Consider the following 22,406-nt stretch of genomic DNA (forward strand, 5'->3'; position numbering starts at 1 on the left):
CATTACACCTGTGACCCAGCCTTCTCTGCTTGCACCAGACTCTATAAACTGGTCTGGTGCTGATCCGAAAATGTCCTGGCTGTTCCAGGCCACCATGTGTTCCGGGGTGAGGGGGTGGCTGGTTGCACATAAGAGAGATAGATTCTTTCTTAGATTTACTGCCTTCTACCGCTGGAGTGTTCTATAATGTAGAGGACTTGGGAAGATCGCCTGAATAGAGGACTGTTATCCTGCCCAGTTCCCTGAGGGAGGGACTCAGTTTGTCAAGCAAACAATGATCTCTCTCCTGATCGTATGGACATTTGCCAAAGGCAGTCTGAGAGAGGCATATACCATATATATAATGAGTCCCGGAAAGTCTGTCACTCATGATGGGGTGAGATCTGATTTTTACTAGTTTAAGAGAAAATCCAGATACCGAATCAGGTTTATTGTGATCTCAGCCTGCTGCTGCAGTATATGGTCGTCCTGGGACATGAGAATCATGTTGTTTATATAAATAATGGTGTTGAATCCTCTCTCCTTCTGTTCCATCAACACCAGTTCTCCAGCATGGGGTCTGGCATGGATTCACATGCTCATGAATATTCCCCGTCGTCAGGCTGGGAATCCTCGGTAAAGAAAAAACCAGTATCAGTTTCGTTTCTGATCTGTCTTTCGTAGTAATAACCAATCACTGGTCTCTGCGTCATACTGACCACAGCCAATGACTGCCCTCTACCTAAGCACCGCCTCTGGCAGCCATCTTCAGATTTTTACCGCACGTTCATGTGTTGGGATCCTCGTGCTATTGCTCTCGAGCGTTAGTGCTATTTTTTCGCGCTTTTTCACAAAAACTTCGATTCTTTCGGTCAAAAGAGCCTCAAGCTCCACCGATCCTACATCCGATCAACGGGGACCCGTGTCGGATTCATCTGTGCCCCTCAAGGGTGAAGATTTCGTCGAGCTACACTTCGGAGGACTCCAGAAGCTTCTCAGGCCCGGTCTCGGAGATGGCCCAGGAGAAGGGAAGCTCGACGCCCGGAAAGCTGTTCAGGGCCTGCCCTGGATGCCAGCTGCAGAACGTCTTCAAGGAGGACGAACACTCTTTCTGCCTTTACTGCCTTCATGGGGACAAGACGCACGTGGAGAAGGACTGTGCGTTTTGCGGCAACATGTCGGAACGGACCATGAAGGACCGCCATCAACGTCTCGCCAGCTGGCTGGAGGGTAAGAGCCCGTCTGGCGAGAAGAAGAAGAAATCTGAGCGGTCTTCTAAGACCTTTGAGGGCGCCCCGGCGACGGGGGCCCAACATAAGGCCAAGCACCGCGAGTCCGCTGGCACCGGGAGCGCCGAACGGTCGGGCTCTACGGGCGCCAGGCAGGGCGCACCCTCCCCGGCACCATCAACCACGAGCCAACGCTCTGGGTCGGGTAAGAGGAAGGCCGAGCACCCGGCGAAGCTCCTGGAGAGACCCCGGTCGAGCTCTAAGGCAGAGGAGGAGCGTGGCAGTGCCCCCTCCCTCAAGGATAAGGCGGTGAGCGCACCTAAGGTGGTGAAGGCCTTGATCCATTCGACCAAGCCCTCTATCGAAACGGTCGCGGCGGCCCTGGCCCAGCCTGTGGAGGCTGCACCAGTGGTGGCGGCCTCGGGGCCCAGAATCTCCCTGCCTCCTCGGAGGGAGTCTTCTTTCGTGCCCATCGATAGGACCCCCGTGAAACCCTCCGTGGGGAAGAAGGGGGGGCAGGGCGTCGTCGGAGATTCGGCCTCAACCTCAGAAGAGGAACTGATCGAGGTCTTAAGCCACGGCCTAGGCGTGGAACAAGACCAGCCCGTCGGAATGGGCCCCGACGCAGGTGACGACGACGACATCGTCGAGGATACCGACGGGGCCCCTGCTCGCCCGTCGGATTCCCCTCTGCCAGCGCCGCAGGACAACTCAGCGGCCATTTTGTTGGCTATACAGTCCTTATGCTCCGAGATAAGGACGAGACTACCGTTACCGACGGAGGAACCTCTCCCGTCGGGGGATCCAGAACCGGGACCTTCTGGTGTTCCCCCTACCAAGAAAAGAAGGATCCATCCACCGCCTCCTTTTCAACCATCGCGCCCCATCCAGCCCTCCTCCCCGTCCACCCGAGGGGATGATACGGGGACTGATACGGCAGCGACGGGTACGGACGACGAGGCATACGACGAGGATTTTCCGTCGTCGCCTCCCCCCAGGGCTTCTCCGCCCGACGAGATTGGATCGTTCCACTCAATGATCGCCAGGGCATCCGAGCTTTTCCAACTCTGCCCTGAGGAGAAGAAAAAGGAGGGCTTCCTTTACCAACGGCGCGAGACCAAGAGGAAGACGGTCCTCGCAGTGCCTCTGTTGGACGACATTTGGGATGAGGGCCTTTCCCTCCTCAAGAACCCTTCCACGACGCCAGCGAAAAGAGACCGGTACGAGAAAAAGTACCGGGTCCCGGACTCGGCCCCCCTATGCCTCCGGGCGCAGCCTACCCCGGACTCCGTCGTCTCCGCGGCAGCCAGGAAGAAAGCGGGGGGGGGTGCGGCCTCCACGTCGACTTCCCCGCCGGACGGCGAGGGAAAGAAATTGGATGCCATGGGACGCAGAGTCATCTCGTCGGCGGCGACGACGATTAAAGCGGCCAACGCCTTGGCTATCGTGGCCCGCTACGACAGGGAACTCTGGTACAAGATAGCTCCCCTGCTGGATTTTCTGCCGGACGACAAGAGGGCGGAGGCCCTTGAGATCCTGCAGGAAGGTGAGGTGGCCTCGGACCACGCCATCACCGTGGCGACGGACATCGCCGACACTGGGTTCCGCCAGATGGGCAACGGCGTTTGCCTTCGACGGCGCGGATGGCTCAAGGCTACGGACTTTCGGCAGGACGTCCAGAACAGGGTCCTGGACATGCCCTTCGACGGGAACAACCTGTTTGGGAAGACAGTGGACGATTCCCTTCAGGCCATCAAGGCGGATACGGAGACGGCCCGGGCCCTTGGAGTGCTGCAGCAACGGCGGACGCCCTTTCGGAGCGGCGGAGGCAAGGGCGCCTCCAAAGGTTCCGGCGGCGGTTTCGCTTCCTACCGTCAAGCGGCCCGCTCGTCGTCGCAAGAGGCCTACAGAGGACGAGGCAAGTCTGGCGGCCCCCGCCGTCGTCGCCAAGGGGGCCAAGGCGGCAAGGCCGCGTCCAAGCAGGATTGAACCGGCCGTGGGGTCGGGCCCCCACCGAAGCACCCCGGTGGGAGGCCGGCTGGCGGGCTTCGTCAGCGTGTGGGAGTCCATCTCCACCGACCGTTGGGTGCTGGACGCCCTGGCCCGGGGCCACGCGCTCGAGTTTCAAAGAAGGTGCCCGCGCGTCCCCCCCGTGGCCAGGAAAGAACTTCACGTCCCTCAACTTCTCCTGGAGGTGAAGGCGATGCTCAGGAAGGGCGCCATCGAACTCGTCCCAAAGAGGCTTCGGGGCTCCGGAGTCTACTCGCGTTACTTCCTCGTAAGAAGAAGACGGGAGGATGGCGCCCCATCCTGGACCTGCGACGCCTGAACAAGTTCATCAAGGCGCAGAAGTTCCGGATGGTCACCCTCCAGCACGTCCTGGGTCAGCTGGAGGAAGGAGACTTCCTATCGTCGTTGGATTTGGAGGATGCCTACTTCCACATTCCCATCCTAAAGGGGCACCGAAAATTCCTCAGATTCGTGGTCCAAGGGCGTCATTACCAGTTCAAAGCCCTTCCCTTCGGACTGCGGTCGGCACCCAGGGTTTTCACCAAGTGCCTCGCACCGGTGGCGGCGCAGCTGCGCCGCGAGGGGATTCACGTCTACCCCTACCTGGACGACTGGCTCATCCGCGCCAAGACGAGGGAGCTCGCCGTGGTCCACACGGCAAGGACCGTCCAACTCCTCACGGACCTGGGATTCTCCGTGAACTACGCCAAATCCCACCTGGTGCCCGCGCAAGTCGCACTGTTTCTGGGAGCGAGGCTCGACACAGTGTCCCTTCTGGCCTCCCCGTCGGAGGAGAGGACCAGGACCATCTTGGGCAAGGTGCAACGGATGTTGGTGGCCGACGCGGCCAAGGTGAGGTCCATCAAGTCCCTCCTCGGGATGATGTCTTCCTGCATCTACCTCATTCCCATGTGCAGGCTCCGGATGCGCCCGTTGCAAGAGTTCCTGGATGCGCGCTGGATCCAGACGACGGGCAGCTTCGAGGAAAGGATCAAGCTCGACGAGAGTTTCCGACGAGCGATACGGTGGTGGGGCACCCGCGCGCATCTGACGGCGGGCATGGACTTCCAGACCCCAGCCCACCAGGTGACTGTGACCACGGATGCCTCCCTAGAAGGGTGGGGAGCGCACACCGAAAATCTGCACGCAAGGGGACTCTGGCTCCCGACGGAGAAGTCCCTGCATATCAACGTCCTGGAGCTCCGGGCAGTGTTTTGGGCCCTCAGGTCCTTCCTTCCGTCCCTCAAGGGCAAGGTGGTGAGGATCTTCACCGACAACACCACCACCATGTTTTACATCAGGAAACAGGGCGGAACCAGGTCCCCAGCGCTGTCCAAGGAGGCGCAGGACCTGTGGCATTGGGCCGTCGCCCAAGGGATTCTTCTGGTGCCGTTTCATCTGGCAGGGATAAAAAACACCATCGCCGACTCACTCAGCAGGGAGCTGCGCTCGTGCCACGAGTGGGAACTACGGCAGGATCTGGTGGATCGCCTCTTCCGACGGTGGGGCACACCCCAGATCGACCTGTTCGCGATGGCGACGAACACCAAGTGCCGGAGGTTCGCCAGCAGGTTTCCCCAGACGAGGAGCATGGGCGATGCTTTCTCGTTCCCCTGGGAGGGCCTGTTCCTCTACGCGTTCCCTCCCTTGCCTCTGCTAATCCGGCTCGTCAACCAGCTCAAGAGGTCACGGTGCAGGATGATCCTCGTCGCACCTGCGTGGCCGAGGCAGATATGGTTCCCGGACCTTCTGGACTTGTCGGCGTCCCCGCCAATCAAGCTGCCGGCGGACGCGGATCTACTCTCCAGGGAAGGAGGCGCCATCCTCCACCACGACCCGAAGTCGCTGAACTTGCAGGCCTGGCTCCTGCAGCGCTAGAGTTTGGAGGATACGACATACCGGCCGACTGCAGAGAGGTTCTTGCAAAGGCCAGGGCGTCCTCGACTCTTAAATGCTACGGACACAAATGGAAGAGGTTCTCTGTCTGGTGCCACGCACAGAAGATTAACCCTCTACGGATTACGGCTCCCCAAGTGCTGCCGTACCTGCTGACGCTGGCCAAAGCTGGTCTGGCACACGCGTCCATCAAGATTCATCTTGCTGCGATCTCCCGATACACCAGAACCACGGGCAGGACGTCCTTGTGGTCTCATCGTCTGGTGAAAGAGTTCATGAAGGGACTGTTCAGATCGTTCCCGCCGGTGAAGGCTCCGGCCCCGGCGTGGGAGCTCAACGTGGTACTGACCAAACTCATGGGACCTCCGTTCGAGCCTCTGCACTCGGCCCCGTTGAAGTTTCTATCGTGGAAAACAGCTTTTCTCGTGGCCATCACCTCCGCACGACGAGTGGGAGAGATCCAGGCCCTTTCCTGCAAGGCACCGTACTTGACTTTCCACGACACGAGGGTAGTGCTCAGGACGCACCCCTCCTTCATGCCCAAGGTACCGTCGGACTTTCATCTCAACGAACCCTTGGTGTTACCTGTGTTCTTCCCGTCGCCTTCGTCGCCGGCTGAGAGGACTTTGCACTCGCTGGATGTAGCTAGAGCGCTGAAGTTCTACGTGGACCGCACGAAAGGTTTTCGGAAGACGTCACAACTCTTTGTGAACTTTGGACCTGTCAATCAGGGGAAGGCTCTCTCGAAGGCTTCCATCTCCAGATGGCTCTCCGGCTGTATCATGTACTGTCACCGGTTGGCAAACCGACCGCTGCCTGGCCGTCCGAGAGCCCATTCCACCAGAGCGATCGCAGCTACCACGGCGTTCCTATCTGGTGTGCCCCTGCTGGACATATGCAGGGCTGCTACGTGGAGGTCGACGCACACCTTCACGAAATTCTACTGCGTCGACCGGGATTCCAGGGAGGAGTCCAGGGTCGGCCAAGCAGTGCTGCGCAACCTGTTCGCCTGAGGTGAGCCTGGTGAGGAGGTAAGATGCTTAATGTTGAGTTGATGTGATGCTTAATGTTGAGCCTTTGCCACCTCCCGTGGTTGTGCATGTGTGTACTGCTATGTATTCTTTATTCATGAGCATGTGAATCCATGCCAGACCCCATGCTGGAGAAGGAACAAGTTACTTACCTGTAACTGTTGTTCTCCAGCATGGGTCTGGCATGGATTCACATGCGAACCCTCCCGCCTACCCCTCTGCGGCTCTTCACTTGGTCATACTGCCACTTCACGTGCTTCCAAATCTGAAGATGGCTGCCAGAGGCGGTGCTTAGGTAGAGGGCAGTCATTGGCTGTGGTCAGTATGACGCAGAGACCAGTGATTGGTTATTACTACGAAAGACAGATCAGAAACGAAACTGATACTGGTTTTTTCTTTACCGAGGATTCCCAGCCTGACGACGGGGAATATTCATGAGCATGTGAATCCATGCCAGACCCATGCTGGAGAACAACAGTTACAGGTAAGTAACTTGTTCCTTTCGTCAGCTTCATGAAGCACCTCACTACTAACAAGAGCTCAAAGGGCAGGTTGGCAAATTCACAGAATTAACTTGCCCACTGAAATTGCAGCAATCGTCCATGAGGGCGAAATATCAAAATTACCATCTACGTGTCCTTCACAACCAAGTGGACAAGCCGATCTCTTGAAAGGCAAATGTATAAGAGCTTGTGAATTCCCTCTATCATGAGGTGCCTGTATACTATGCAATTGTTGCATTTGTTTAGGCACTTTCTGCTTTCTGTTCACTAAAATAGATTGCTGATGGGCCCCAGGGGTGCCAAGATGTTTCTGAAATTGCTCCTTTCCCTGCTAATCTCCACTTCCTTGTCCATAACTCTCTGATCCTTCTTCGGGAACGGCCTATGGAACGGAACCGTGACTTGGCATGGTTTGGTGAAATACTTTAGGTGGAAACCCATGATTGGCTGTCTCCCCGAAGCATCTCCTGAGAATGTGTCTCACTCTTGCACAAACAATGGCATCTTGCATCCGACTGGTTGCATTGGCACTGCGCTTGCTACACCCTCTTGTATACTTGGTTGGCTGCTCTGCTGCTCTCATCCAGACATAGGCTCTTCTCCTGCAACCTCTGGTTGGAAAGAATGTGTCCGTCTTTTGGTCCTGCCAGTACTGCAGTGCTGCAATAGTGGGTTGGGACCTTTGATTTAAAGTGTACCGGCCGGAAGAGCGACCCCTGCCTCTCACAACCCTATAGCAAATCTTACTAGAGAATACTCTCTTGAGAGCAGATTGTTTCTTCTATGGCACTATGTATGTCCCTACAAATGTTGACAACTCTTTGACAAAGGAGTCTCCAAAAAGATAACATTGCACTTAATATAAAGAGACTTGTTCTCCCAGCTATGCATCAATTTGTATGAGAATGCCTTTACCCCTCTTGGATGAGATGACGTGAACCACGTTCTCGAGGAGCCAGACAGTGTGCTGATCACAGCCCTGAGAGCGTGCAGTTGAATGGGGCCTTGGTAACTGTCAGCCTCTTCGCGATGTCCCAAATCTCAGCTAGCAGCCTTCCTATGTTTAGGAGCTTGTCCTGGCATGAGCGCATGGCCATATCAATCCCTTTTTTGGGATATTTTATCTTTTTTTCCTAAGAACATGATAATTTCTGGCTACAGCTCTGGGCTTGTTGCTTGCTTCCCTCTATTTTCTGGACCCACCCTTCTGACTGCCTTGTCCTGTAACTTTTGGAGCCTGTTCTACTAATCTTGGTGGCGGGATCCATGCCGAAGATTTTAAAAGGACGAGGCCCCTCCAAGTCAAACATGACCTTCAATGGATTGCATTCTCCCGTAGATTTCCCATCTGATAGAATTCCACTTCGCGTCAGCTGCTCAAAAGGTTTTTTGACCAGGGGCGCAGTGCATCTGGGCATTGTCCATCAACTGTCATGTCTCTACAATGCCACTCCTCGAATCCAGATGTGAATTTGCTGGTATATATGTCATTTCACTACACCCCTAGACCTCAGTCCCTTTTTTCAGCACGTTCAGCATGCTGTTTGGAATGCAATCCTTCAGTGACTGCAACGTTTTTTTGACTACGATATGTCGGGCACTAAACACTCAGGTGCTAAATGCTGCAAGAACTGCAGCTTGAAGATGTCCATCACAGAGCCACACAGTATTTGCATGTGGGGCTTCGGGGTGGAACATGACGTCGCACTGTGCAGCTCCTGCGAGCACATGAACGTGGAGGCTATCCGGGAATGATCCGTGAAATTGGCCCTCGGGCAGCCTCCTACGAAGTCGCTGGCGCAATAGACCTGTCAAGTCATTGGGCCCTGATACCAAAGGCCCCCCGCCCAAGAAGGACAGACACCGTAAAAGGCTAAGAAGCGGTCTCACTCACAGAGTTAGTCGCATCATACTTCCTCCTTGTTCACCCACAAGAAGAAGAAAAGGTGCTGACGCAGACATGACTCAGATTTGTCAGAGGAGCTTGGGGTTAACCATTCCCGTGTGTAAGGAGGCCCAGAGAAAGGAGTGGGAGGTATTCAAGACCCAAATGCTCCAGTTATTTCAGAAGGTTGGAGCAGGTGCAGCTCTGGCCTTGATCCTGCAGGCTGCAGTTGAGAAGTCCTGTAGGCGCAGTTCCATCGACTTTGGCGATGGACTTGCCATTTGTCCCGGAATCGAGGTCTGATTTCTCTGAGTCCATGAGGTCAAATATTTATAAGGAGTGTGATCCGGACCCCCTGTGGAATTGAGCCGGTGGAGAGCTGGGGTTGCTGAATTATTTCACAGACCAGGCTGTTGGCCCTGAATCACAGGCTGCATGAGGTAAGCAGGCTTCACACCTCACTTCGACCTGGAGCAGGCACTCCCCTATGGCCACCCCAATGCCCAATAAAGGAAAACAGTGAGAGAATGTGGTTTTCGCCATGCCTTGGGACCCCATCCAAGCCTCTCTACTCTTAAGACCTTGCTGACATCCTGAACAAGGGCCCCCAATCTGAAAGGGCATTAGCCTTTTGGGATGCTGTTGCAGAGACCATGCTCCACTCCAGCTGCTGACACAGAGCTGACCAAGAAATCTAAGCCAGCAAGTTTGTCAGCTCATCTGACCCTAGAGGAGTTGGTGGTCCAAGCCGCAATGGTTAGCTCTCGATCTGCTATGTCCATCTCCTACTTGCCAACGTACAGTGAGTCCAAAAAGGCTGACCCTTTAGTCAAGGAAATGTTTTCAGCGCAGAGTATGGCGATGAATGCAATTAATGCTAGTTGTGGTGTTGCCAAGTACTTGCATGTGCTTTGGAGGACAATAGTTGAGGTGGCGGACCCTCTCCCAACAGGGGAGGTGAGAGATGGTTTCTTGGACATAAGTGATGAGAGGGAGGAGGCTTGCCAGAACTTTCAGGCAGTTCTTAACAGAACTGATTGTGGGGGTTGTGTCTTTGGATTTTCCCTGAATGTGCAAACCAAGCTGTTGAATCGTAGGAGAAATTCAGGGAATCAAAACTTGCTGTGAAGTCCTTGGGTCTTGCTGTGCAGTAGCCCACCAAGCAATCCTTCGCCTTATCTTCCAGAGGCAGTGGTTATAGGTGGTATGTGCAGTTAACCCAGGCCAAGCAGGGCCTGAGGTGTTTCTCATGTCCTGGATGGTGCCGAGGGGCCTCTGAGGGCCAGTCGACTTCATCTGCAGCATCACGGACAGCAGCGCCCGTTAAGCCGCTTTGAGTTCTCCCCACATGTTTCCCTGGTTGGAGGGAGGGTCTTTGAGCACTGGTACAGATGGGCTTTTGCCTCTCCTTCTTGAAAAGTCCACCGGACAGACCACAACTATCTCCCCAGGAACCAGAACAGAAGCTCTAGAACAAACTGAGAGCCTTGCTTTTAAAGGATGCAGTGGCAGAGGGACCTCCTCAAGAGTTAGGGTCGGGCTGAAATTCTCTTTATTTTCTGGTACTCAAGAAAAGGTGAGGACTCAGTCCCATCCTGGACCGCAGGGCCTTGAACTAGTTACTGAGGAAGGACAAGTACAGGATGATGACGTTGAGGGAAATTCTCCAGGCTCTACAGACTGGTTGATGTCGCTGGACTTTCAGGAGCCTATTTCCATGTGCCAATCCATCAAAGCACAGGCAGTTCCTGAGATTTGTTAATGTGGACACTTACTATCAGTTCAGAGTGATCCCTTTGCCCAAATCTCCATGCCCAGGTTCTTCACCACGCTGATGGCAGTGGTGGTGGCTCACCTCGGGAGATCTGGCGTCCAAGTATTCCCTTACTTGGACAACTGGTTGATCCAAGTGAGGTTGCCAGAACAGATATTGATGCAGCTTGAGGACACCTGTACCTACTGCATAGTTTGGGCTTATCCCTGAATTTTCAGAAGTCGCATGTCGAACCCACACAAAAGCTCCAACTCATAGGAGAAGGATTAACCCTTCCTCACCCCCCGAGGAAAAGGTCACCAGAGTCAGACAGATGGTCACGCTGTTTCAAAACCTCTACACCCTGCCAGCAGCTTCCTTCATCCGCCTCTTGGGCCTCCTGCATTTTCTTGTTGCCAGAGGCCAGGCTGCAGATGCAGACCGTTCAATAGCATTTCAGGGATTAATGGTCCCAATACTTCGACAACACAAAGGACTTCCTCAGGGTGTCTAAATCGTTGGCTGACAAACTCTCATGGTGAGCTATCAGGGCGAGCATAATGGCGAGGGCACACTTTTGGCCTCTGTGGCCGCAAGCGCAGGTAGTCACGGATTCGTCCCTGAAAGGCTGGGGTGCTCACTGTGGGCATCTGCAAATGGACTGCCTGTGGTCTCCAGTTGATCGCTGCTGGCGCATCAACTGGCTGGAGTTGCGGGCAATTAGGCCACGCCTGATGGCTTTCGCGCCATCCCTCAGGGTGGATTCTGTCCTGATTCTGATTGACAACACAGTGGCCATGCATTACCTCAACAAGCAAGGGGTATACAGTCTCTGCCACTATGCAGGAAGGTTATCCAACTATGGTTCTGACTCAAGGAGACTCGGGGAGACTAGAATCTCAGCTTTTGCAGCCCATCTGGCAGGAGCAGGGAACAGGTTGGCGGATGCTGTGAACAGGCAGAGCATGGTCTCCCACGAGTGAGATTTGTGCCCAGAGGTTGTTGCAGAAATCTTCACCCCGTGGGGAATGCTGGCTGTGGATTTGTTTGCCACGAAGGACAAGACGAAATGCAAGCAGTTCTACTTGAGGGGATTCCTTGCGAGGGGGCACTGAGAGACTTGTTCCTTGTGGAGTGGGTATTCATCCTCCATTACGGGTTTGCTTTGACACATGCCATCCCATGGATCCATGGATTCTTAAGAGGAAGAGGAGGCTCTGGCCCACCCGGATCTTGATCGCCCCAGACTGGGAAGGAGACCATGGTACTTGGAGCTTCTGAAAATGGCCATCTGCCCACCTCTCCGGCTTCTTCTCAGTCTGCATGTGTGGCTCTTGAGGGGATCAGATATGGGGCCTCTCTGAAGCAGCACGTGAAGGGTTGCTTGCTGCACACAGACCTTCCCCTGGGTGTTTTTACGTGTGCAGGTGGAGAAAATGTTGAGGTGTGGTGTAGGGATTGTGAGGTGGACTCCATCTCTTGTCCCTCTACCTACCACAGTGATGGATTTACTTCTTTCCGTGGTCTCTTTGGACTTTCAGATAGGCACAGTCAAAGGATAATTGGCAGCTTAGTCGTGTTTAAGAGGTCACCAGATCAAGGTTCTTTCTCTATGATCCTGGTGTTGGCTCAAATTCTGAAAGCAACTGTAACTAGGAGAGACTCTAGGGTAATACGCGGAAAGGTCACTCCTAGTTTAGAACCCAACAAAACCTTCCCAACAATGAAAGTAGGTGTGCCTATCAACAGAAGTACACTACTAAACTGAATACAAAAGTATACATCTTTTAATTAATTTCTCATCTAAAATGATACATGCACAATTATAAAAACATCACCACCAGTGACAAGGACTTGCATAACCATCACAAAAACAAGGCATATTGCTATATCACAATTTTTATATACATGCCTTCACACACTGATGTCTGTTCTTGGGTGTATCAACCAACACCAATTAGGCAATTAAAACATGATTATTTCTAACAACTGTCCGAGGTGTCTCATCCCGTTCAAAAACTATTCATCAGATATATGGATTTCTTCAGAGGACCAATGGTGCGTGCAGTGGTATGATACTTTAAAAAGAATTCATCAGATGGGACAATACCTACAGAACAGAAACATATTTATTTTAGAAAAACATGAACACTGAGCACAATCACGAAAAACAGGATATTGTTTCAACTGGTTTGCGAAACCTTGACTGATGTTTCATGTGTGGGTCATGAGTTTCCCTTTTTATAATGGCACGTCTATGATATTTACTTACATAAACAGTAATTAAACCATCACTCAACAATAATGACAGTGGCAGAAGAAAGAACATTTGCAAAAAGTAGTGAATACCAAAGAAAACACTTCTAATTCAACACCTCATTCGTAAACTGCTTAGAAATAAGCAAGACCACAATTACTTATGGGAACTCTCTACAGTTAGTAGTAGCAATCTCAAATAAGCCTACCTGAATATGGACAAAGGAGGATTCCATAGGTGTTATGTTGAATGTTCATATGGAGTGGGCGTTACTGGCAATACACATTTCTAAAGAAAGAAAATGTGGGAAAATATTTCCTGATCGATTGCCAAAGGAAGAAGGTGAAAATATATAAAGTGAAACATCACTTACTCCATTGTAACGTTACTCGTGATCACTGTACAATTTAATTTCCAACCTATCATTACCATAAACAAATGTAAATTGTAGATTGCTACATAAAGTGTGCATGTCAATGCACATCAGTTGCCAAAGGTGGTGAAAAACATAGTTATCGCTTGCAGTAAATCACCAGTAGCAATTCTCAACCTTGTTCAATATCGATTTTAGGAAGCGTCTAAAAGCAAACAAACAGACAAAAGCCTAATTTCAGTCTGCTAATAAAAACAAATCTTTTAACTTAGAGAGGCTCACCAGTCTGAATTATAACATAACTGTTATGATTTGTATACGCATAGACTCGCTTCGGGACAAACTGCGCCAACCGCAATGATGTGAGACACGTAAAAACAAACATGGGGATATTTGAAAACAAACCTGCGTGACTTCTAGCCACGTATTCAATACGTGGATAACTGGAGGGACAGCCCTAACAGGTGGGAGGATTTATGGGCAAAATAGAGTTGAAACAAATGGGTGTGCGTCCTACCACATACATTGATGTATTTACTCACATTCAAGTAAATAGTACCCATTTAATCATGTTGTTAGCTTAGCAGGAATAACACTGTGTCTACTGTTCTAATCCTAAAGAAGAGTGCAGTACTGAATTTGAGTTCATCCAGCTTTTATTATTTAGCTGGTGAATCTAGTATTTCTTATATTCTCTTTTTACTTTTTGAAACTTTTTTTCTGTGCAGATAGTTTTCTATTTACTGTTCAACTTTCTTTTTGTACATCTTGGACAGTGCATAAAATAGTGCAACTACATAGATTTACAAAAAACCTGGTGAAAGGATATCAATACGTAACTGAATGGTGGCCAACGCGGCCATCTTGAAATGGAGCAGTAATACTCTCGTACCGTAGTAAACCAACAATGGTATGTATTTATGCACTGTGAAAGCTGCATTTAAGAACTGGAAATCACTCCAAACAGACAAAATGAATATCACCCTCGTCCATTGCGACATGTGAACAAACCTACATAAATTATGCTGTCATAATTCCACAAGTCACGATAACAAGAGTGTATAGGTAAAGAGACTCCTTGTGTTCAATTCAATACGAAATGACACATGGAGCATGAGCCATGGATCACACATTCAGGTGGCATAAGCATTAAGGATGGTAACATAAGCAAGAATATGCTTTAAAAAAAAGCACTCAGCTTAAAGGATTAGTTGGGAAATTGTCCAAATTCAATTATGATGAGTACATATAGATGAACAAAATTAATTCACCACTTAGATTGTCGGATCTTATTTTAAGTCTAATACCACCTATTTATAACTTGTGCCATACGACTGAATCATTCGGTCCTGTAATATGGCATTTGGTGAGAAAAATTAAATATTAAAATTCTACAAGTTTATTTTTATCATTTTGTTCATCATTGCTTAGTTTTAATTTGTGCAATATATAGTCCAGATAAACTCATCACATTTATGCCCTTTTTTGATAAAAACTGTGAGACTAACGGTGCATTGATGATTTTATTGCGAATACAACTTTCGTGTTCACCAATGCGCATTTTTATCTTTCTTTCAGTTTTGCAAATATACAATTTCATGCACAGACAGCAAATAGCATAGATAACCATGCAGGTGTTGCAATTGCTAAACTGGTTCTGTGACCATGGGGTGGCGAGACCAATGTCTACTTCGACACTTCTTTTGGTCAATGAGCAACAACTACAGTTGCCACAAGTTGTATCCCCCTTTCGGACACACTGCCAGGCGTCCCGCTGAACGGCAGTCTTATCTCCAGGTTGAGTACAGTCTCTGAATGTTGTACTGGAATGCAGTAAGAGGCAGACAGGTCAATGACACCACATCCAAATTTCCTCTTGAGTGCCCCGAAGAAGGGTGGAATTAAATGAAATACTGTGCACTCCAATGTGGTATAGATTGAGTAATCTGAAAATAATACATTTGGAAGTCTACCCGTTTAAGCAAAGTACACTTCCTTTAAATCAGCTGCATTGTAAACAACCGTTGCTTATCTCTCCCTTTTGCAGTAATGATTTCTTCAGAACTGTCAATGGATGCTGATGTGCAGACAAGCAACCTCCTGATAACCTTTCTGAAATACAGCTCTATTGTCATGCAGGACACAAAAGGTGAGTAGATGATAGAACAGTGGCTAATGGGCGGCCCTTGAGAATCTTGGCAATTGAATATGATACTTTAGCCAAAATTGAATGAAGGTGCATACTAAATCTATTTTGTATCTCCATCACGCTCAGTGTATATCAAATAGGAGGTTTTCCTGCATTGTGATTAACATCAGTTTTGCATTGTACACTTTGTTCTGGACCAAGTACTCCCACTCACTGTCATTCAAATTTGTATTCTTTTGCAACTACTGGTTGTATCATTGGCTTCATCTTGAAGCCAGCTGTTGATAACATGTATTTGTATTTTTAGATGTGTATATGTGTGAATGGTCTGTATAATTTTGGTTAGAGGAGTGTATGAAAGTCACTTGTTTGTTATGTATGCCATTTCTTGAAACAGCATAATCTTTGTTTTTTTGTGTTTATCTTCATGTCCTGTTTGTTTTTTGGTTCTTCTGTTTTTATAAATAAAAACACTGGCATTGTTCATGAGGAACATTTTGAGCCTGTCAATGAAGTGATGTAAGCAACAATTTATATCCAGTTTCTAAGCTCGTGGTAACTTGACTTATTTTGCTTCCCTCCTGTTGTTGCTTGATCTGCATTATAATGTATTCTGACATTATGCTGAGTTCTTGTTTATGTTTAAGGACATTTTTATTCTGCTTCTTTTTTTGTAGATGAACACCGACTTAACAGTGGTAAACTCTGCCTAATCATCCTGACCTGTATAGCAGAGGCAAGTTGTGTACAAGTCTCCTTAAAAAAAGCTTGCATGTCATTGCTGTTATTAATGTTGTGTCCTGCCAATTCGAGATCTTGGCATGTAGTAAGGGTGCAAAGATGTAGGGTCCATTCAGAAGAAGTTAATAACTAAGGGTTAATTGATAAATTGCAATTCGGTATGTTTCATAATGAAGTTAAAATGCATTTCTGCACATGCAAACATTTTATCCAGGTAAGTGATGCAGAACCTGTGTTACAAGCAGAAGAAACTTCAATCTAGAAAATGAAGTCAGAAGCCCTGCTTGATATTGACCCCTTTTTGATGTTCTAAAAGCAACCTTCCCCTTACCAGGCTTTTCCTTGAAAATGAATGCAACAGGCTAAGCTGGGATTTCTTGTACAGTGTAAAAAACATATGTTTGGAGGTCGCTTTAGTACTGTTTTCTATACTTGGGGCTTAAACTGCACATGGAATGCCAGCCCCTGCCTAGCACGTGGCCATACATACCTATGGTTCTCAACACATTTGTGAATCACCTCTTCCACAACGGAGCAACCTGTAATGTGTTGGGTCTAGAGTCTACCACTAAAGAGGTAAAGATCCTTGAATATTTCTGGTAACAAAAGCTAAAAACCTTAATCTTTGGCCTGGAATATTGTCCCTAATGCATAGGCCCCAAAAGTGGAGCACATCTTTTTGGTGCAATTTTTGTTTTTTGTGTCCTCAGAAATTGAGAAAACTGAATGACAAGCTAGAAAACAGAGCAAAGATAAGAAAGCTGCTTTCCCTTCTCACTTGTACAAGTACTCAACATTTCAGGTTACAAATATGAAGGTGTCTCGGAATTAATCTCTTCCCCTCAGTTGGGCTGATGCTGGAGACAGTGTTAGGCATGTCATATTTTGTGAATGTGGAACACAGGTGACACAACAAGGCCTTGCTTTGGGCATAATACACTTTTCTTCAGCATACACTGACAACCAATTGGCCAGTGTAAATTGGGGGCACTGAACTGTTAATGCCTCCCATGCATTTCTAACAGATTTCTTCCCCCCCACAGATTCCACCTCTTAGATATATCTTGTCCAGCACCAGCTGTCTTCAGAAACGTTTTCAGCCCCGAAGGGGCTAAATACAGTACCCTGTCAGCTCCAATTACCACCGCTGGCATCCATGGGAATGGATGTGACATCAGGGGCAGTATATATGGAGCCAGTAGCACCCCATGACCTCAGTTCCTTTTTCTGCAGGCTCAGTACTCTGTTTGTAACAACACCAGTGATTTTTCTATTTCCTAATTAATCATGTCTAATCACAAGCTGTGCTCAGACTCCTGTAAGGATTGTGCGTAGCAGATGTTGTGTTGTATCCTCAAAAGGTATGCCTATATTGCTTTGGAAAGAGGCAAATGTGTATAGCTGTCAACACATGCATCCTAAAGCCTTTTGGTAGTGGGCTGCAAAACTATACACTGTCACTTTTCTCCTCAAGGATAGGAAATGTACCTTGTGGAAGTCTCCAGTTTCAGCATTTTATTACAAGAAGCTGCAAGAGGATGAGTCTGCTGAAGTTAACCCCTGTTCTCATGACGGAGACCAAACGGAGGAGTAAAAAAAGAAATGCAAACGGGCCTGCTCACCCAGTGAACTGTTCTTATGCCTGGTCCAGAACAACTCCTAAGATGATGACTTTTGTAAAATGACAACCTCTGGTACAAATGCCCTTCCGTTCCTCTGCTGTAGAGTAATGCGAAGAATTTAGGTGTCAGGTGATGGACATCTTCACAAATGACTCAGCGCTTCTGGACCCCATTCTGGTGGTGGAGTCAGTGCCCATCGTGCTTAGTGAAGTGTTTTGCGGTATCTCTTAGAATTAAACTGTAGTTTTGCTGACTCTGTTCCAGTAGCATTGGTGGAGGCTGTTCCCCTCCAGAGCTGTGTGGCTCTTCCTTTGGGCATTGATGCCCAGGGCCCACAGGCTCAGCTCTGCCCTCAACACCTTGCTCTCCTTCGATCCATTTTCTTGAACCCACTATTTTACAAACATGGGACAGATCCATGATGAATAGGGTGATCCTGTTTCTTATGGGAGGGAGCCTCTGGACTCTGTCAAGGTGAAGTATTTTGTGACCAAGATACAGATCTGACTTGACTGGCTTCTCACACAGGGTGTATGGAGAGAGGGGAAAGACAAAGCACTTATTAATCCATTATCAACGAGAAACTAATGGTGTCCCTAAATGGAAGCACACAATGTCCTTGCAGGGGGGTTCTGTTCCTAGGTCAACAGTGTTGTGCCACCTATCTAAAAAGAAAGTAGAGAATACTGTCCCTCCCATAAACTATCAATAATATATGCTGTTAGAAAACACCAGAGAGCCCACAGGAAAGACCAATATGGTTTATATCGACAAAATAAGAACATTTCAGAGGGGAATGTTTCATAAAAGTCCTTTATTCACCCTCAATGTAGTGTGTTCAGAAGAAGTGTGAGCTAAGTGCGTCTATAACATCAACTATACATAAAGTAGTCTGCCAGTGTTTCTAATGTACGGCCCAAAGCACAGTCCCAGGAGGGGATTGTGCAGTCTTTTAAAATGGTATCCTAAGTGAATGAAAGGATATCGAGGAACAGAGGTCGGCCGGTTTAAATGACAATTATCCTAATGCGTCATGTTCTTCAGGACCAAAGGCTTCTTTTTGTGCTTTTACAAAGAGAACCATTACTCTGTTTAGTGTGCATAAAATGGCCATCCTGTAACCTTCCAACAGTGTTAGGCTGTGTTTCTTGGTTGCTTGATAGAAGTGGTGATGTTGTGCTTTCAGATCACCCAGCTCAAGCGATCTGCTTGTGGCAGCTGATTAGTAGTGTCACCGCAAACTGGGGTTGGGCGCTACTGCTCAAAACTAGTACTGAACGCTGCTTTGAGCACAGTCTACCACAGTTGAAAGGTTGCAGGATGGCCATTTTATGCACACTAAACGGAGTAATGGTTCTCTTTGTAAAAGCACAAAAAAGAAGCCTTTGGTTCTGAAGATGACTCATTAGCAGAATTGTCATCGAAACCGGTCGATCTATGTTCCTCAATATAGTTTTATTCAGGATACCATTTTCAAAGACTGCATTACCCCTTGTGGGTCTGTGCTTTGGGCGGTGCATTAGACACACACAACCAGACTACTTTATGTATAGTTGATCTTGTAGATGCACTTGGCCCTTTCTCCCTCTGAACACACTACATTGTGGGTGAATAAAGGACTTTAATGAAAAATTCCCCTCTGAAATGTTCTTATTTGTCTATATAGACCATGATGGTTTTACCTGTGGGCTAACTGTGTTCTTTAACAGCATTTATTATTGTAGTTTAGCGAAGGGACAGTATTCTCTCCTTTCCTTTTAGATAGGCGGCACAGCACTGTTGACCTACGGACATCAATCCCCTGCAGGGTCGACGGGGTGCTTCCATTTAGGGACAGGATTCGTTTTTTTTGTTGATAATGGAATAGGTGCAGATTTTTTGTTCCCCTCTCTCCATACACCCTGTGTGTTATACCTTTCAAGGATGTTTATAATGTTGGAGAAGGCATCTGTATTTTGTTCTTGAACATTTTCCCTGTTTGTCCTATTTGACTGGCTTCTCACCTCTGTGATAAGTGGTCTAAACACCTCACCTGTGCTTGATTTATATATATACTTCATCTTAGAGCAAACCTCACATTTCTTTCCAGAAGCACATTGCCAAGGCAGTAGAAATTCTGGGGTTGCAAAAGGTGTGATGCTACAGGGGCCAAGATATCTACTTCTAATGAGCTGGATTTGAGGGCTGTCAATGTCTCAGACACCTTAGAGAGTATGCAGGAGATGAAAGATGGTTTTGCCACTTTGGTGAAAGGTGGCCAGGAGGCTGCATAGCAGATTCTGCAATCCAGCCTGCATATGGCAGACTGTGTGGCTCATGCAGTAGGCACAGGGGCCATCCTGGGCAGACATTCCTGTATGAAGACTTAGGGTTTCACCACTTAAGTCTCGTCCAGACATTTGAACATTTGCTTTGACGGTGACAACCTGTTTAGAGCAAATGAATCCTTGGAGAAGTTTAAGGCCTTGAAGGACATGGCTAAGTCCTTGGGTTTAGACATCTATTAGCCTATTCCCACCTCTACCGGGATGAATCCTTTTAGTCCTACACCTCATTTGCGCACCGAGGTATGGAGCAAGCACCTCCCGGAAAGCATGGCATGCCTTGCTTTTATCACCAGGTTAGAAGCCCTAAAAGGGATTGCCAGTTTGTATCACCAAGACCTGAACTCTGTACAACATAATTAATACTGCAATAAATGAATTAATGTAGTGCTCAACTAATTGGCTAATAGTGAATCAGGGCTTACCTGGGTATCTGATCCTTATACTTTATACACTGATTGCGAATGGAACCATTCTTTATTAGCAGACAAGGTAACAAACACACGTTCAAAGGAAAATATAATTGGCTAATGATCCTTCTGCAAGTTTCAATGCTACAAATAGATTTAAGAACAGTCTACTATTTTTGACATAATTTGCTTTGAAAAAGCTTGTATGTGTGAAACACGTGAGTGTCTAGTGTGGCGAGTCAGAAGGACGACGCAGACTGATTGTGGGCGTTGTATGTGTTTAATTAGGCAAACTGAAAAAGGCCTACCTCTTCCTATCAATATGGGTGTTGCCTGCCTACTTTAATAACTACAGTGCTCATCAGTCATTCGTGATTTTATAAACACTATTTCTGCTGTCCACACTACCCTCACTGACCCTACCACTATGCAAAACAAACTTAAATTAGAAGGTACTCCTAGTACAAGACGTTCGGTATGTGAATATCTGAAAAAGATTCTGCGGTTAATCTTCTGGGGTACTCCTAGTACCGACTCTTCAATAGATGAATTATGAATAGTTGCTTTTGATTCTTCTCATTAAACTCTTTAATTTCTGAATTGGATTACTTGGCTTTCTTTCCTCCGTTTTATCCCTTTATTAGTCCTTATTTCTGTTTTTGGATTCTGCAATTGTGTTTTTACAGTCTCTATATATATTTTATTCAGGTTGTGATTCAATTGGCAGGTTTTTTTTTAGATTTTTGCTCCTATATGGTTTCCTCTTATTTTGACTGTGTACAGGATGTCGAGTTAACTTCCTACTTTCCCTGGGTAGCATTCTCACTTCTAATTCTCCTTCGGTATTTAACCATGCAACAGTTTGTTTTATATAATTATTGCTCTTGGGTTCCTTTTCTCTCTAGCTCACCTCTTTTTCAGATTTGGTACTGGGACGAGTTAATTGATAGTAATAATGTTTAAGCCTCCCGTTCTTCCTGTTACCTTCTTGCGGTTAAGAGAACCTCTGTGGGTGCCTTTGTCGTATTTCCATCTTCGTCATCCAGGCTGACGGCGTCTCTACTGCATCAGCATTTCCTTTCTCGTGGCTTCCCGTCTCGGCACAGTGCAGTGTACGACCATACCGACTGCTGCTACCAGTCATCAGTGGTATCGGCAGCATTATCGAGACACGTGGTCCACCAAGGATTCCTGTTCCTGGTCTCGCCACCACATTTGAATGGTCTCTAGCCCTTTTAGTTTGTCAGGCTATTTGCTGGCCTTGACTTCGGCGTATCGTCTGATACGCTTGCGTGAGTTTGGAACTCATGGGATCTCACGCTGGTTCCTTGAACGCTGCTTGGTTTGCGTCACGCAGCTCAGGACCTTTCCCAGCTAACGTGAGGGTGTTTCCCTCTCTCCAACTCATCCCTCTTCATTCACCAATGAATTCCCGTTTATCCACCTCCTCAGGGATTGGAGCTTGAGCTTTAAAGAGATATGTTCTAATTCTCTTGGATAACAATGTATTTTTAGTATTCTCCTTGACCCAGTAGGGATCAGTCATAGTCTCGAATATCTTGGGTTCCTCGTCCCAGTATGAGTAATTCACAGTTCCTGGTATTATGGCTTCCTTTTCCCAGTATGACTAGTTCACAGTTTGTGTTAATATGGCTTCCTCGTCCCAGTCTTGGTACTTTAATGCAATCTGGTGTTCTGAAGCATCCCATGTAGGCCATAGTGTGTACCTTTTGGAGGGAGTTCCTCACGGGAACAGAAGTCCTTGTTCCCGATGGGGGAGCCTCTCCTGGTGAGGTCCCACTTGCCTCTACCCATATGGAGGTGTGACAGATCTTTGGATGTCGTCATTTCTCCCCAGGGGGAGCCCCTTCCTTTGATGCCAGGAGGGTGAGGCCACTCACTCTCAGTCCCTCTGGGGATGGTATTCAGTTGAGGATCTCATGGGGAGAAGCCCACCTTCTGAGGACAGTTACGACTAACCAAGGGAGATGCAGCATTCCAACCATATACCCTCCCTCCCAAACACCCTCCTATCCCTCGCCTTCCACCGCCATGTTATCCAACCAACTTAAACCATGTATGTATGCAAGGACATGGGGCTGACCCTTACTGAGACGAGGAAGAGGAGAGATGACTCAAGTAAAACCTATGGGACTCCAACTGAGATGAAGAGGAGGCGCAGAGCCATGAAGAATACCTGGTGGAATGATAATCGTCATTCTAGCATTCCGCAGATGAGGGACT

The 22,406-nt window shown here is 48.2% G+C and overlaps 1 protein-coding gene across 2 annotated transcripts in view; it reads left to right on the forward strand.

Moving 5' to 3' along the window:
* The window catches only part of ARMH3 (armadillo like helical domain containing 3), a 1,518,639-nt gene that overhangs the window by 757,472 nt on the left and 738,761 nt on the right, over positions 1-22,406 (forward strand). For both annotated transcript variants that reach the window (XM_069611618.1, XM_069611619.1), the window contains 2 exons: positions 14,964-15,065; positions 15,743-15,801. In XM_069611618.1, coding sequence (XP_069467719.1) covers positions 14,964-15,065; positions 15,743-15,801 — 161 coding nt within the window. The remainder of the gene's footprint in view (positions 1-14,963; positions 15,066-15,742; positions 15,802-22,406) is intronic.

This window comes from Ambystoma mexicanum, chromosome 8 (genome assembly GCF_040938575.1).
Source record: "Ambystoma mexicanum isolate Mex_15411 chromosome 8, UKY_AmexF1_1, whole genome shotgun sequence".
In the NCBI taxonomy this organism is placed as follows: domain Eukaryota; kingdom Metazoa; phylum Chordata; class Amphibia; order Caudata; family Ambystomatidae; genus Ambystoma; species Ambystoma mexicanum.